The sequence below is a fragment of the Acipenser ruthenus genome, chromosome 51, assembly GCF_902713425.1.
Source record: "Acipenser ruthenus chromosome 51, fAciRut3.2 maternal haplotype, whole genome shotgun sequence".
Classification (NCBI taxonomy): domain Eukaryota; kingdom Metazoa; phylum Chordata; class Actinopteri; order Acipenseriformes; family Acipenseridae; genus Acipenser; species Acipenser ruthenus.
Genome location: NC_081239.1, coordinates 288488 through 301520, shown reverse-complemented (window position 1 = coordinate 301520; position 13033 = coordinate 288488). Strand labels below are relative to the sequence as shown.

Sequence of the window (13033 nt, the reverse complement as noted above, 5' to 3'; positions counted from 1 at the left end):
GTTTGTGCTGATTTTTTTGTTTTTGGTTGTGTTTTTTTTTTTTTTCCCTCAGGCTCAACAGAAGCTGAAAGACACGGCGACAGACTGCCAGGCTGTGCAGCTGAAGAAACTCAAAGAGATCTGTGAGAGGTAAGAGGGCAGAGAGGGGACGGGGATAGGGGGTGAACGGGTGGGGTCACCTTTCTGAGCACCAGAGGAAAGAGGCTGGAGGCTACAGTCCCTTTTAAAGCCAGTTATGCATTCCTAATATACAATTACCCGAGGGATGGAAATAAGACTCCCACTGCATAGCGGTTTTGATCCATTCCTGGTTTTACTATGAGTTTAATCAGACCCACCTGAGCTTGTTACCTACACACGCTGGGGCTGATCAAGCTCCTATTAAAACCTGGAATGGGGGAAACTGCTATGCAACAGAAGTCTCATTTCTATCGCTGTAAATGTTCAAGAGATGAAAATTCAAGTCGCTAATTTAGAGAGGATGAGAGGGAATGGAAGATGAGTAAAAGTTTGGAGCAGTAGATGGGAAGCACTTCACACAGAGCGTTATACACAGTTGATGTATATAAAACACTAAGTTTCTGTCTAAACTAAACTAGATCTGCTTAGTTTAGGCGACCGTTGTGCTAAGAAGGGAGGAGGCTTTGATGGGCTGAACGGCCTACTCATCTCGTCCCCAAGCCTTGTGTTCACAGTCCCTCTGCTTTTGGCTAACAGGGAGAAGAAGGAACTGCAAAAGATTCTCGATCGGAAGCGACAAAACAGCATCTCGGAAGCCAAGAGCCGAGATCGACAGAAGGCCGAAATGTGAGTGTCTGTAGAGAGGGGTGGAGGGAGGAGGGGTGGAGGGAGAGGGACGGCATGTTCGTTTCTAGACCTAATGTACTGACCTTGATTTACAGTAGCTTCTATCTGTACTTTGCAGTGGTACATGGGAAAGTTTTTAATGTTGTTGGATTTTTTTTTTTTTCATGTCTTGTTTTCTCCCTGCAGAGAACTGAACGAGATCAACCGCAAGCACATCAACGAATCGGTCACCTTGATACGGCGCGTGAGTGCAGATATAATTCACAGTACTGCAGTGTGCATTTCATTATCATTATTATTATTTGTTTATTTAGCAGACGTCTTTATCCAAGGCGACTTACAGAGGCTAGGGTGTGTGAACTATGCATCAGCTGCAGAGTCACTTACAACTTCGTCTCACCCGAAAGTCGGTGAAGTGACTTGCTCAGGGTCACACAGTGAGTCAGTGGCTGAGGTGGGATTTGAACTGAGGACCTCCTGGTTACAAACCCTTTTCTTTAACCACTGGACCACACAGCCTCCTATTTCATTGTAGTTGCCAGCCCTAGAATGAAATAGGAGGCTGTGTGGTCCAGTGGTTTCATTGTAGTTGCCAGTCATTTAAAGTTATATGTTTAAATTGAACTCTGTGTGTGTGTGTGTGTGTGTGTGTGTGTTTCTTCTTCATGTAGCTGGATGAGGCACAGAAGAAACGGCACGACAAACTGCTGCTACAACATAAAGATATCCTGCAGCAAATCGGAGAGGAGCAGCCGCTGGTAAGAAGTGTCCGGGCTTTCAGCACTGGATTCGATCAGCTGGTGCCCTGTTAAAGGCACAGCTGCATTTTATTGTAGCGTTTACACTACAGTGTTACCCTAGCCCTAACCGTAACCCTAGACCTAGCCTTAACACTAGCCCTAGCTTTAACACTAGCCCTAGTCCTAATCCTAGCCTTAACACTAGTCCTAACCATAACACTAGCCGTAATCCTAGCCCTAGCCCTAACACTAGCCCTAGTCTTAACACTAGCCCTAACCGTACAACATAGCTTATTGTGGTTCACTGAATGGTTCTGTAGGTGTGTCTCCCCATCTCCTATATTTTTTTGTCTTTTCTAATAAAATAGTCTGTCATATTAAATGATAATTTGATCCTATGCGTCACGCAAGTAGCCCGCCAGGATCCTGGATACCGTGCTGCAGGCTGTTGTGACTCCCCTGGTAAACATGTGCTGTATTCGGCATTCTAACCCAGCCTCTCCCTGCTTTTTCCAGCTCCTGGCTCGCTTGGAGAAAGAGTCCGACGCTGAATTCCGACGGCTTCCGCAGGAAATAAGAACATTCCTTCAAGGGGAACTCGACGCCAAAATGCATCCGACAGACGGCTACGACAATGGGCGTGCCAACACCGACAGCTCCGGCCCGCCGTCCAATCAGAGCACCCCTTCATTCTCGCCAGCCAGTCGGGGTTGGCTTAGCGGGAGGAGCCTGGATAAGAGTGGGCGGAGCCTGGACAATAGCCTCGCCTCTCTGGCAGACGATGACTCTCTCGGCATCCCAGCAGCTTCCGAGGGAGAACTGTCAGTTTTATAACAACAGCCAAGAGAATTTTCCTTTCAAAGCGAGCGGACTTGTGAGGAGCGAGAGAAAAAATGACGGGATACACTGGTGCTTTTACAGGCAATCTTTTTTATTATTATTATTATTTTTTTTTATTTCAATTTTAATCTTAAAAAATAAATAAATAAAAATTCACCGAATTGTGAGAGGGGATTTAAGTCTGAAAACCTTTTTTTTTATTTTATTTTTTTTATTGAAGTTATACCACTACTACTTTTATCCAGAATATGACGGAAATTCATATATACTGTATATATATTTTATTTTATTTTATTATAAGGTATTTTGTGGGCAAAAATTTTAAACAAATGAGTCTTTATTTAATATATTCCCAGTCTTTTAACTTGGGGTATTTAGGAACCCCTGTCCCCCTCCATTTGGCCCCAAGCTAAATCGCATATTTGACATCTTTCTCTGTACAGCTGTAACTAGTTTACAGTCACTGGGGTCTGAGGCGTACCGATTCTAATACAATCTTCAGGTTTACCATGAAGTAGTTCCAGAAATTCACCACCAGATGTCACCATTTGGCAAGAAAGAAGTACACAGAAAGTATATCCCCTTCAGTCACTGTGTGCACAATTGCACCATGTTAAGTTTCCTATGTATGTAGTAGTTTCAGAAATTCACCACCAGATGTCACCATGTGGCAAGAAAGTACACAGAAAGTATATCCACTTCAGTCACTGTGTGCACAATTGCACCATGTTAAGTTTCCTATGTATGTATGTATGTATGTATCTATTTTATAATGCAAACTGTTTTAACATTTGTAAAAGTATAAAAATACGTGACCGAAGGGTGAATATATGCATATGAAATGTATATTTAAGCTTATCATGCATTTACATCAGCTGTACATTTTGTTTGCTGCTTCATATACTTTCACTGCATTCGTGTACCACAGTATGTCTCCACTGCTAAAGAATCATACAAAACAGTACACTTCAAAACGACTACCTAATCTAAAGTAACATTAGATGGTCCAAGACTAGTGCTAATGGAAATTCAGAACATAGTATTAATACTTCAAAATAGAATTCCCTACAGTATATTAGGTATGGCATAGCCACAGTTAAAACGACAATATAAAACGAGTAGTCACGGTATACTAAACCTATCCAGTAACTACAGTTAGGTCTGTCCGCGGTCCTGCCACGTTCGTATCGTATAAGTACGGCTTCTAGTGTTCAGGTTTTATTTTTGATCACGTGATGTCCCTTTAAACATATTCTGAGCCGATTCACTTTCTTAATCAAACACTAATTCCCAAAGGAAGTTGTTTCTTTTTACCCTCATATCTTGACTGAGTTCACAAACGACGTGCCTTGATGATCTCCACTTGATTCTACTCAAACCTGCATTTTGTTCTGGCTCTGATCGCTGCATTCAGCTTATTAATTTCCATGGCGTTAGTTTCTAACAGCGCTTCGCTAATTTAAACAATCTGGTATTCACTTATGGCTTAACAACTATTAATCAAGTTTTAAAGGGAAGGAGAGAGATGGAAAATAAAACCAGAAAACTGGAAGCCCTGTGTATATGCTTATACTGTTATACTGGTGTGCAATGGGGTATACTTTCACAAGGCTAATAAGAATATACCCGTTCGAAAAAGCAACATCAGTCTGTGATAATCCTGAAAAACTTCTGTATGGATAATATGGTCAAAATTTAACGATGGAGTATTTTTTTTTTTTTTTATAGTTTTGTTGTGCTTTCAAGCCAGTAGAAACCGTGACAGGTACTAGGGATGTAAATTTAGTAATTTTTTTTTTTTTTTTTTACTGAAATCTAGGAATGGGGGAAAAAATGATTTTGTAGTGCTCCTCGATTTTTATATATATATTTTTTTTTTTCAACTTGTGAGCAAACGAGAATGGCCGTGCTGATTATTAGCAACAAGAAACGCTTGGAACGTGCAAGAAAAATCTAATCAGGCGAAATGTTTGTTTGTGCGCATGTAGAAAATATTTGGAGCAGAATATAATGTTATTAGTCAGCGACACTGTATACAATCAGAGCACAGAACCTACTGCTTTCCTAATAAACGGTCTGTCTTGGCCTACTAGGTAGTGGAGCAGCCCAGAACTAATCTTCCCCCTTTTTAAGAACATTAACTGCAATTACAGCTGCAATTACAGCCAGCAGGGGGCAGCGTGTGCTAAGCAAAGTTAAAAACAACTCCCGATTTTTATCATTCGGCCACCTGGTAAAAAAAAAAAATTATATATATATATAATATATAATTTTTTTAAATTTATTTATTCTTTTTAAAATCATGTTCATGGCTCTTTATTCTCCAGTTTTTTTTACCAACAAATTTCAGGGTTTTACAAAAGTTATACAGTAGGTTTGTATTTACTGATTTTTTAAATTTTATAAATAATAATAATAATAATAATTCACCTAAAATGTGGCCTGCGCAAGCATGTTAAGATTCTGACTGAGAAAATCCACGACTTTATGTTAGATGTATTTATGAAAATCGAAAACACGTTTAACTGTAATCTGGGTCTGTCTGTTTAACCTACTGCACTTAAATACTGATACAGGTTAACTTCCCTAGCTTTCCACGTTATACATTCGCAAAAAAAAAAACACACACACACACAAGCAGGTGAGCTGCTTCTTCCGACCGGATGTATAATTATTTACACCTGTTTTTTTTACAAAAAAAAAAAAAATCACTAAAAATGGATACATTTCCAGAATGTTTACATAAAATAAAAACCGAAAAATATCTTCTCCTAACGGTCACTTTAGAGAAGGTATGATTTTAACCAACCATTCCATTTAAACTGTAAAGAACAAAACAGAAAGCCTTTTTTAAAATATATATATTAAAAAAATTAAAATCTGCTGTGACTTTAGCGATCATGATGATTTTTAGTTCTATTGATTTTTCTTTTTGATTTTTTTTCAATATATATGTTTAGATTCTGAAGCGGAAAAATAAAAGGGAACAATTTAGTTCTCCTGCAGTATGTATTTTTTTTTTTTTTTTATCAAACTATGTTTTCTGACTCAACTGATCTGTTTTTATTTTTATGTTTTATCAAGCTATTGCACTTTTCTCCTTTTTTTCTCACTAGGTACTGAATTACTGTCCATATGGTACATCTGTAGAAGTAATAATAAAAACAACAATACTAAAAATAACAAGAATATATCCATATTATGATGTCTTTGTACATACTGCATGACGAATACTGAACACCGTCTAGCGCTTGGAACAAAAGTATAAACTTTACCGTCTATTTTGTCCTTACGTTAATCCTGTTGCATCTGCAGTTTTAATAACTCTCCATAGATAATGCAAAATAAAACTCTGTTCCTAACGCTGTCCGTTGTTCAGTATCGTTGTGTCTGTTTCAAAAGGTTGGTCTTTTTAAAAGGGAAATCAATTCAGGATGTATGTATTTTTCTTGTTGAGTAATAGAACTCTATGTAAATGTAATTAAAATGGATTTTGGGATACTGAAGTTCTCTGAATGTTGTTTGTTTCGATTTTAAGCGTGGCTTTGTTTTGATTTGTTAAGCTTTTGGCACGTTTTCATATTTTGCTCTTTCCGAGTTGCGCGACTGATCGCAACACCTGTCTTGAATTTGCACCCATCTGCACCAAACTTTCATCACACGCTTCTAGTCTCTATAGACGTTTCAGATTGAATTATAATCCGGCGATTTTGATTTTTTACCTTTTTAACCTTTTGAGGTATATTGCATGCGCTGTTTTTTCCTGTATCAAGGTGCTTTGACATGAGTTCGGGAGCTTCTCTATTCTGTAACGGTTGCCTGCCATAGACTTAAACAACCCGTCGCTCAGCCAGCGTGTCTTTTATAAGAGCAAGATCAAGTTTAATACACTTTCAAACGACCAAGCACTCGCCCAACGTGTCAGAAACGTGCGTGAAAATCTAAAACACAGAAATCTTAAAACATTGTCGAGATTAAAAGAGGGTACTGTTTAAATATGGCACATGGGAGAATGGACAGGAAAAATGTACCAGTGGTCCTACATACAATACACAAGGTGTGGTGGTGTGGTGGTGTGGTGGTGGGGGGGATAATTGAAAATGTGGCAATAGTTAATTGCTGCAAATGACCCATTAAAGAAGAAGCTTGTATACATATAAATAGTAAATATGTCATTCTGAAAAAAAAGGTTGCACTGTAAACCCTGATAAGTCAAGTTTACTCAAAAACAAACTGAGTAAACTCATAAAACTTAATATAATAAAGTTTAGCTACTCCATTTATTTTCTTTGTTGCGACAACTTTCTCTGGGGCTGACTAAACTCATAACGTGTATATTCATGTAACTTATTCCATTTGGAGTTTACTTTTTAATAGTTAGTTTTGAACATTTTTATTATATTTTTAAACAGTGAAAAGTTAGCTGAGGCAACAGAATGTGCAATCAACAAGCTATTTCAGCAGCTGCCAGTGAAACGCTTCTGCTTATGCGCTTATGGCAGCATTTACAAGGGCTGGAAGCAGGCAGGTGCAGAGATGGAGACAGAGGGAGAGGGGAGTGACGTCACATCGGCAGACTGACCACCGAACGAGGGGGGGGGGGGGCACACGCACAACACAAGGAGAACACATGTGAGGGAGCAGGCGGGGGCACAAGAGACAAGCAAACACAACACACGTGTGCAACCGCACACACACACACACACACACAAAACAACAACACGATAAACTGTACCGCAAGAGCTGACGGGAATCCAGTCCCCTGATTCTACTTAAACCATTTACGTTTGAACAACTAAAGTAAATCTGAATGTTCAACAAACTTAAAATGGATGAGTGTTATGAATAAAATTTGAATTTAAGTTAATGTAACTTGATGTAATTTATTTAGAATGACTTTGGGGTTTACAGTGTGGTTATATTTTATATATATATATAATATATATATATAATTTTATAGGTGCGTGCCTGAGACTCTGCATCTCTTTCTAATCTATAAAATGCAGTGAAACTGCAGAGTTGTTTTTTAAAAATGCCTTTGGGGGATTCAAATTGCCATGTGATTATTGGAGAACATCTTCATTAAATATACTGCCTTGCGTTGAAATTAATTAAAGTGCATTGGCTCTGCCTTAAGATTTTCAATTACAGGAGCTGGGAGCTGGTACATTAAAGGGCACCGCGCAGGGAAATGGTACTTCAAGCAGTTTTATGTGCCAGCCTGTCTCGGAAGGCACTACACAAGATCAATGCTGTCGCTGTAAAATCTATGCGCTGCTGATTTTGCTGTTTTCTAGATGATTTCAAATTCAAATTTGGTGGCAGAAATGGAACGAAACTCAATTCCAGACCATTTTGTGTTTCTGTAAAGCTTTATAATTTCAAACGTTTTCTATTTTTTTTTATTTTTCCTTTTTTTGATGTTTGCAAACAACTTGATTCGTATTGCAATAACGCTGCCCAGCCACTTCAGGACCTGTCGTCCCCGTCCGTCCCCCCCCCGAACAGATTTGGTATGGTCTTGAAGTAGAGATGACTATAGGTTGATCCCTGATTCCTGCAGCACTATGAATCTCCCTTTACTTCGGCATCAGTATGGATCAAGTCCCCCCAGGACTGATGGACCCTGATGACGAGGGCTACTTTCAAGATCACAGTGCACCCCTCCCCACCGTGCCAGAATGATCCGAGGAGCATGGCAGAGACGCCCGGCGTCTTCTGTAAGCGCCCCCCACCACCCCCCACCCGAATCTCGATCCAGTCGAGCGCGTCTGGGATGAGCTTGAGCGATTCGTGGTCATCGCGGTGCTCTGCCTACCTCTGTACTACGTTTTTAAAATATTCAATGACTGAATGGATCCTACGAGACACCTTCCGATACCTTGTGGAGTCTATGACCCTGTCAAAGCTGTGATCAGGTCCAGCCAACACAATATTTGGTACAGGTTCTAATAAAGTGACCAGGCAGTATATATATATTATATATAATTTGCTTTACCCAATGACTATAGCATATGACTCCCCTGGGCTACTAATCAATCTGTGGATAGTATATATTGCAGACAGACAGTAATGGATTAACAGTAAATAAATCCACTGCTGTTGTAAATTAATTGAGTTTCAATTGCTTTTCATCAACTAAAATGTGTACACAATATACAAAGGCAAACTTCCAGCACAGCATTAATTCATAGACTAGGGTGCATAAAATATTAACTTTGGACAGCGGAGGAAAGATTTGTATCTGCTCCATCAGCACAAACAGAGGCTGCGGAGAGAGTATAAGAGCCTCTCTTTCTCGTTCCCTGCTCCCCCGCCACAGAGGGAGGCTCTTCAGAGAGTGTAAGAGCCTCCCTTTCTCTCTCTCTGCTCCACTGGCATAGAGGGAGGCTGTTCAGAGAGTATAAGAGCCTCCCTTTCTCGTTCCCTGCTCCCCCGCCACAGAGGGAGGCTCTTCAGAGAGTGTAAGAGCCTCCCTTTCTCTCTCTGCTCCACTGGCATAGAGGGAGGCTGTTCAGAGAGTATAAGGCCTCCCTTTCTCTCTCTCTGCTCCACCAGCACAGAGGGAGGCTGTTCAGAGAGTATAAGAGCCTCCCTTTTTCTTACTCTGCTCGACCAGCACAGAGCAGAGGGAGGCTGTTCAGAGAGTATAAGAGCCTCCCTTTCTCGTTCCCTGCTCCCCCGCCACAGAGGGAGGCTGTTCAGAGAGTATAAGAGCCTCCCTTTCTCTCTCTCTGCTCCACTGGCACAGAGGGAGGTTGTTCAGAAAGTATAAGAGCCTCCCTTTCTCTTTCTCTGCTCCACCAACACAGAGCAGAGGGAGGCTGTTCAGATAGTGTAAGAGCCTCTCTTTCTTCTTCTTCCCACTCAAGTTTTAACAGATTGTCTGATTAAGAATTCATGGAGGTCCTGTCTTATCAGAGCTTATTAAGAATTAACTGCTCTGTAATTAATAGTGGCCAGCCAGCCATTTATTACAGAGCATGATTATTCAGGGCTGCTATCCTCACAGAACTCTCTAGAGAAAAAAAAAAAATAATCGCTCAACTTGGGATAAAGTTTCTAATGTGTAATTAAAGTCTGGGAACAGCGGAATTCAATCTAAACCACATTTTCTCTGTTTTAAAAAAAATATATATAAGTTTTCCGGATCACACAATTGCGTTCAATAGCCTCCAGCAGAGAGAAACTAAATTAAATTCTATTCTGTATTACATAAAAGCTGTTCTCAATGAGAAAAGGCTATTCCTCCCAAAACACTGAAACAGCTCGCTGACTTCAATTCAGTACCATCCTGGTCTTGAAACAGTGGTTTTGAAAGCTGTGCCCGCAATACCAGAGCATTGTGCCTTTAGCAATATGACACCCAACCAAGCAAGGGTGCCTAAACTATAATAGGCTTATGCAAAGTTAAACAGCAACAAATAAATAACAGCTGCTGCTTATTACAACCTGTCAAATACACTGTAGACGTCACAGGGGACTTAATTTGTTCCAAGTTCTTTGAATCACAAAAGACAAGATTTACAAAAGCGCTGCGGCGAACGCAGTCAGTTAAAACGGGGCCCAGCGAAGCACAGAAAACACACCTGCCAGCGTCTTCACGTTAACACCGGCAGGCTGACAGCAAATGTCGACTGTCCGACTGGCGCGCCGAAACGCAGAGCTGGGTCGAGCGTGAACGCGGCGTCGCAAACAAATCCAACTCGCGTCAGATTTCTGACTTGTAGTAATTACAGAGCACGCAGTTGCTGGAAATTTATCTTTCTGGAGAAACGCATTTCTTAAATCATCGTGCTGTTTAGAAGCACGAAGAAAGAGCGAGGCTACACTGGGCTCACAACGTCACGCAGGAACCCACACGCGCTTATTCAGAGAGATGCAAACGCGTGGGATACAGATGGACCCCCCCGCCCCCCTCCACCCCCCCAAAATCTGATCATCTCAGCAACTTATGTTGGTGATGTTAATACCAAGATTCATGACAATTGGATAAGTGGTTCTCCAGCCAAAACTATTGAGCTATTCCACTTAAAACGCTGCATTAGAACAGCTTGTAATATCTTTAGTGGATTCCAAAGTCCCTGAACAACAGTCTTTCAAGAGATACCCAGCGCAGTTTGATCAAAGAAACATCACACAGCCCATCTGACCTGACGTATTCTCAGTTTCTAGACATGTTCTTGAAGATAATTCTGCCCTTGGAGGCCTATTTTCAAATGGTTTCTTATCAAACTAATGGACTCTGTACAATGTTATCCTCCAGCGTAGCCTTAGGCACCAGCAATTAAGATCTAAGAGCTTCTTGTTTCATCTTAAACCTAACCCCACTGTGCAAATCAAGGCATTTCTCATCTGAAGTTGTTTTTTCATTTTGTTTTTTTTAAACTTCTTTGCACAGGCTAGATATCATTTCTCCACCACGGCTTTCGATGCAAAATTAAAACTGATGATAACATAAAAAAAAGAAATTGGATAATCTGATAAAGTGAGTTCAAGAGCCTTCGGCTTTCTCTGCTCCACCATCACAGAGGGAGGCTGCTCAGAGAGTATAAGAGCTTCCTTTTCTCTTTCACTGCTCCGCCAGCGCAGAGGGAGGCTGTTCAGAGAGTATAAGAGCCTCCCTTTCTCTTTCTCTGCTCTGCCAGTGCAGAGGGAGGCTGTTCAGAGACCATAAGAGACAAGTGAAGCAGAACTTGATTAGCAGTCTGGTTGTTTTGAAGTTGACAAATAGTTCTTGAATAGAAATATAATAGAGTTATTTGAGTGCACTGGTCTCTCCTTGTGCTTACACTGCAAGACGCCTGTGTCTGGAGGGGCACAGTAATCAACACATTGAAATTCACCGCACGCCGTTTTGCGATGTCAGAAACCAACGTACCTTTTGTTGTAGACTGGAGCAGTTCTACAAAATGAAACGGCGTCTGTGTATTTCTCACTGGACGGCCCAGACTGAACTGCTCCCTCCCTCCCTCCCTCCCTCACCCCTCTAAGAGAAAGGGTGCTCCCTCCAGTCCAGGGCAGGCTTGAGGCATGGAGACTGAACTGCTCCCTCCCTCCCTCCCTCATCCCCCTAAGAGAAAGGGTGCTCCCTCCAGTCCAGAGCAGGCTTGAGGCATGGAGACTGAACTGCTCCCTCCCTCCCTCCCTCACCCCCCTAAGAGAAAGGGTGCTCCCTCCAGTCCAGGGCAGGCTTGAGGCATGGAGACTGAACTGCTCCCTCCCTCCCTCCCTCCCTCATCCCCCTAAGAGAGAAGGATGCTCCCTCCAGTCCAGGGCAGGCTTGAGGCATGGAGACTGAACTGCTCCCTCCCTCACCCCCCCCCCCCCCCCAAGAGAAAGGGTGCTCCCTCCAGTCCAGGGCAGGCTTGAGGCATGGAGACTGAACTGCTCCATATAACGATGGGGGTAATGAAATCATAAACTTCATTCAGAAATACCTTAATTTATAGATGTCAGACGATCAGGTGTATGCTGTTAATCTCACAGTAAAGAATAGAGTGGCGCAAACCACTCCCTAGTTTCCATCCAATGCACTTCATGCAAAAAAAAAACAACCCAATAAATTATGGAGGAATAACCTGCGTTACAAAACCAGTCCAGGTGAATTATGTCAGACTCCAATTAATACCACCCATCTTTATTTACAGAGCATCTCTCTGAGTCACAGCAGCGCAAGCAAAGACCCAGTATAGATTTGCTTTAAAGCAATGCCCTCTCGCCAAAACGTGAATGCGCACGGTGGATTTTAAGAGCAAGTATGGAGGATCTGAATATTAGAATGCAGTAATAATTAAAACACACTATGGCAAACTGTGTTGGGTGTCTCAGTTAATTGGAAACCCAGTATAGTTTGCAATTATGTAAAATGCATAGCAAGTCATATTTTAAATGACAAAAAGTGCCTCATTTCACGTTTATTGTTTACAGTTGACTGCTCGGTTCAGCCTAGGAGAATATATATATACTATAGACTCATTAACTGATCGCTTTTCACTGATTTATTTCACGATGGCAGTTGGCACCGAAAGCATCTATTTCACTGATTAGCTAATTCATTAGGCCTGTTTGCAGGGACGTTGATGAATAGTTTCTGCTGTTTGGCACGCATAGTTTTTGACTTGAATGTCAGTTCTGATTGCTCCTGAGTCGCCATGCTTAACCATTGCCAGACCCTGCTTGGTATATCTTACCACAGCCATTCCAAATGTGTCTCCCCTGGTAAAGGCACGGCCGCGTAGTGTGCAGGGAGGAGTCGCACAGTCAGGGGAGCGCAGGGGTCCCAGAGGGTCTCCTCTGGTAAAGGCACGGCCGCGTGGTGTGCAGGGGGGAGTCACACAGTCAGGGGAGTGCAGGGGTCCCAGAGGGTCTCCTCTGGTAAAGGCACGGCCGCGTGGTGTGCAGGGGGGGGAGTCAGACAGTCAGGGGAGCGCAGGGGTCCCCGAGGGTCTCCCCTGGTAAAGACACGGCCGCGTGGTGTGCAGGGGGGAATCACACAGTCAGGGGAGCGCAGGGGTCCCTGAGGGTCTCCCCTGGTAAAGACACGGCCGCGTGGTGCGCAGGGGAGAGTCACACAGTCAGGGGAGCGCAGGGGTCCCCGAGGGTCTCCCCTGGTAAAGACACGGCCGCGTGGTGCGCAGGGGGGA

At 42.2% G+C, this 13033-nt stretch overlaps 1 protein-coding gene across 1 annotated transcript in view; it reads left to right on the top strand.

Moving 5' to 3' along the window:
- The window catches only part of LOC131696606 (1-phosphatidylinositol 4,5-bisphosphate phosphodiesterase beta-3-like), a 45936-nt gene extending 40043 nt beyond the window's left edge, over nucleotides 1-5893 (top strand). Inside the window, exons 29-33 of the mRNA XM_059015662.1 lie at nucleotides 53-129; nucleotides 718-807; nucleotides 994-1051; nucleotides 1479-1565; nucleotides 2064-5893. Coding sequence (XP_058871645.1) covers nucleotides 53-129; nucleotides 718-807; nucleotides 994-1051; nucleotides 1479-1565; nucleotides 2064-2381 — 630 coding nt within the window. The 3' untranslated portion in view covers nucleotides 2382-5893. The remainder of the gene's footprint in view (nucleotides 1-52; nucleotides 130-717; nucleotides 808-993; nucleotides 1052-1478; nucleotides 1566-2063) is intronic.
- Nucleotides 5894-13033: the final 7140 nt, after the last annotated feature.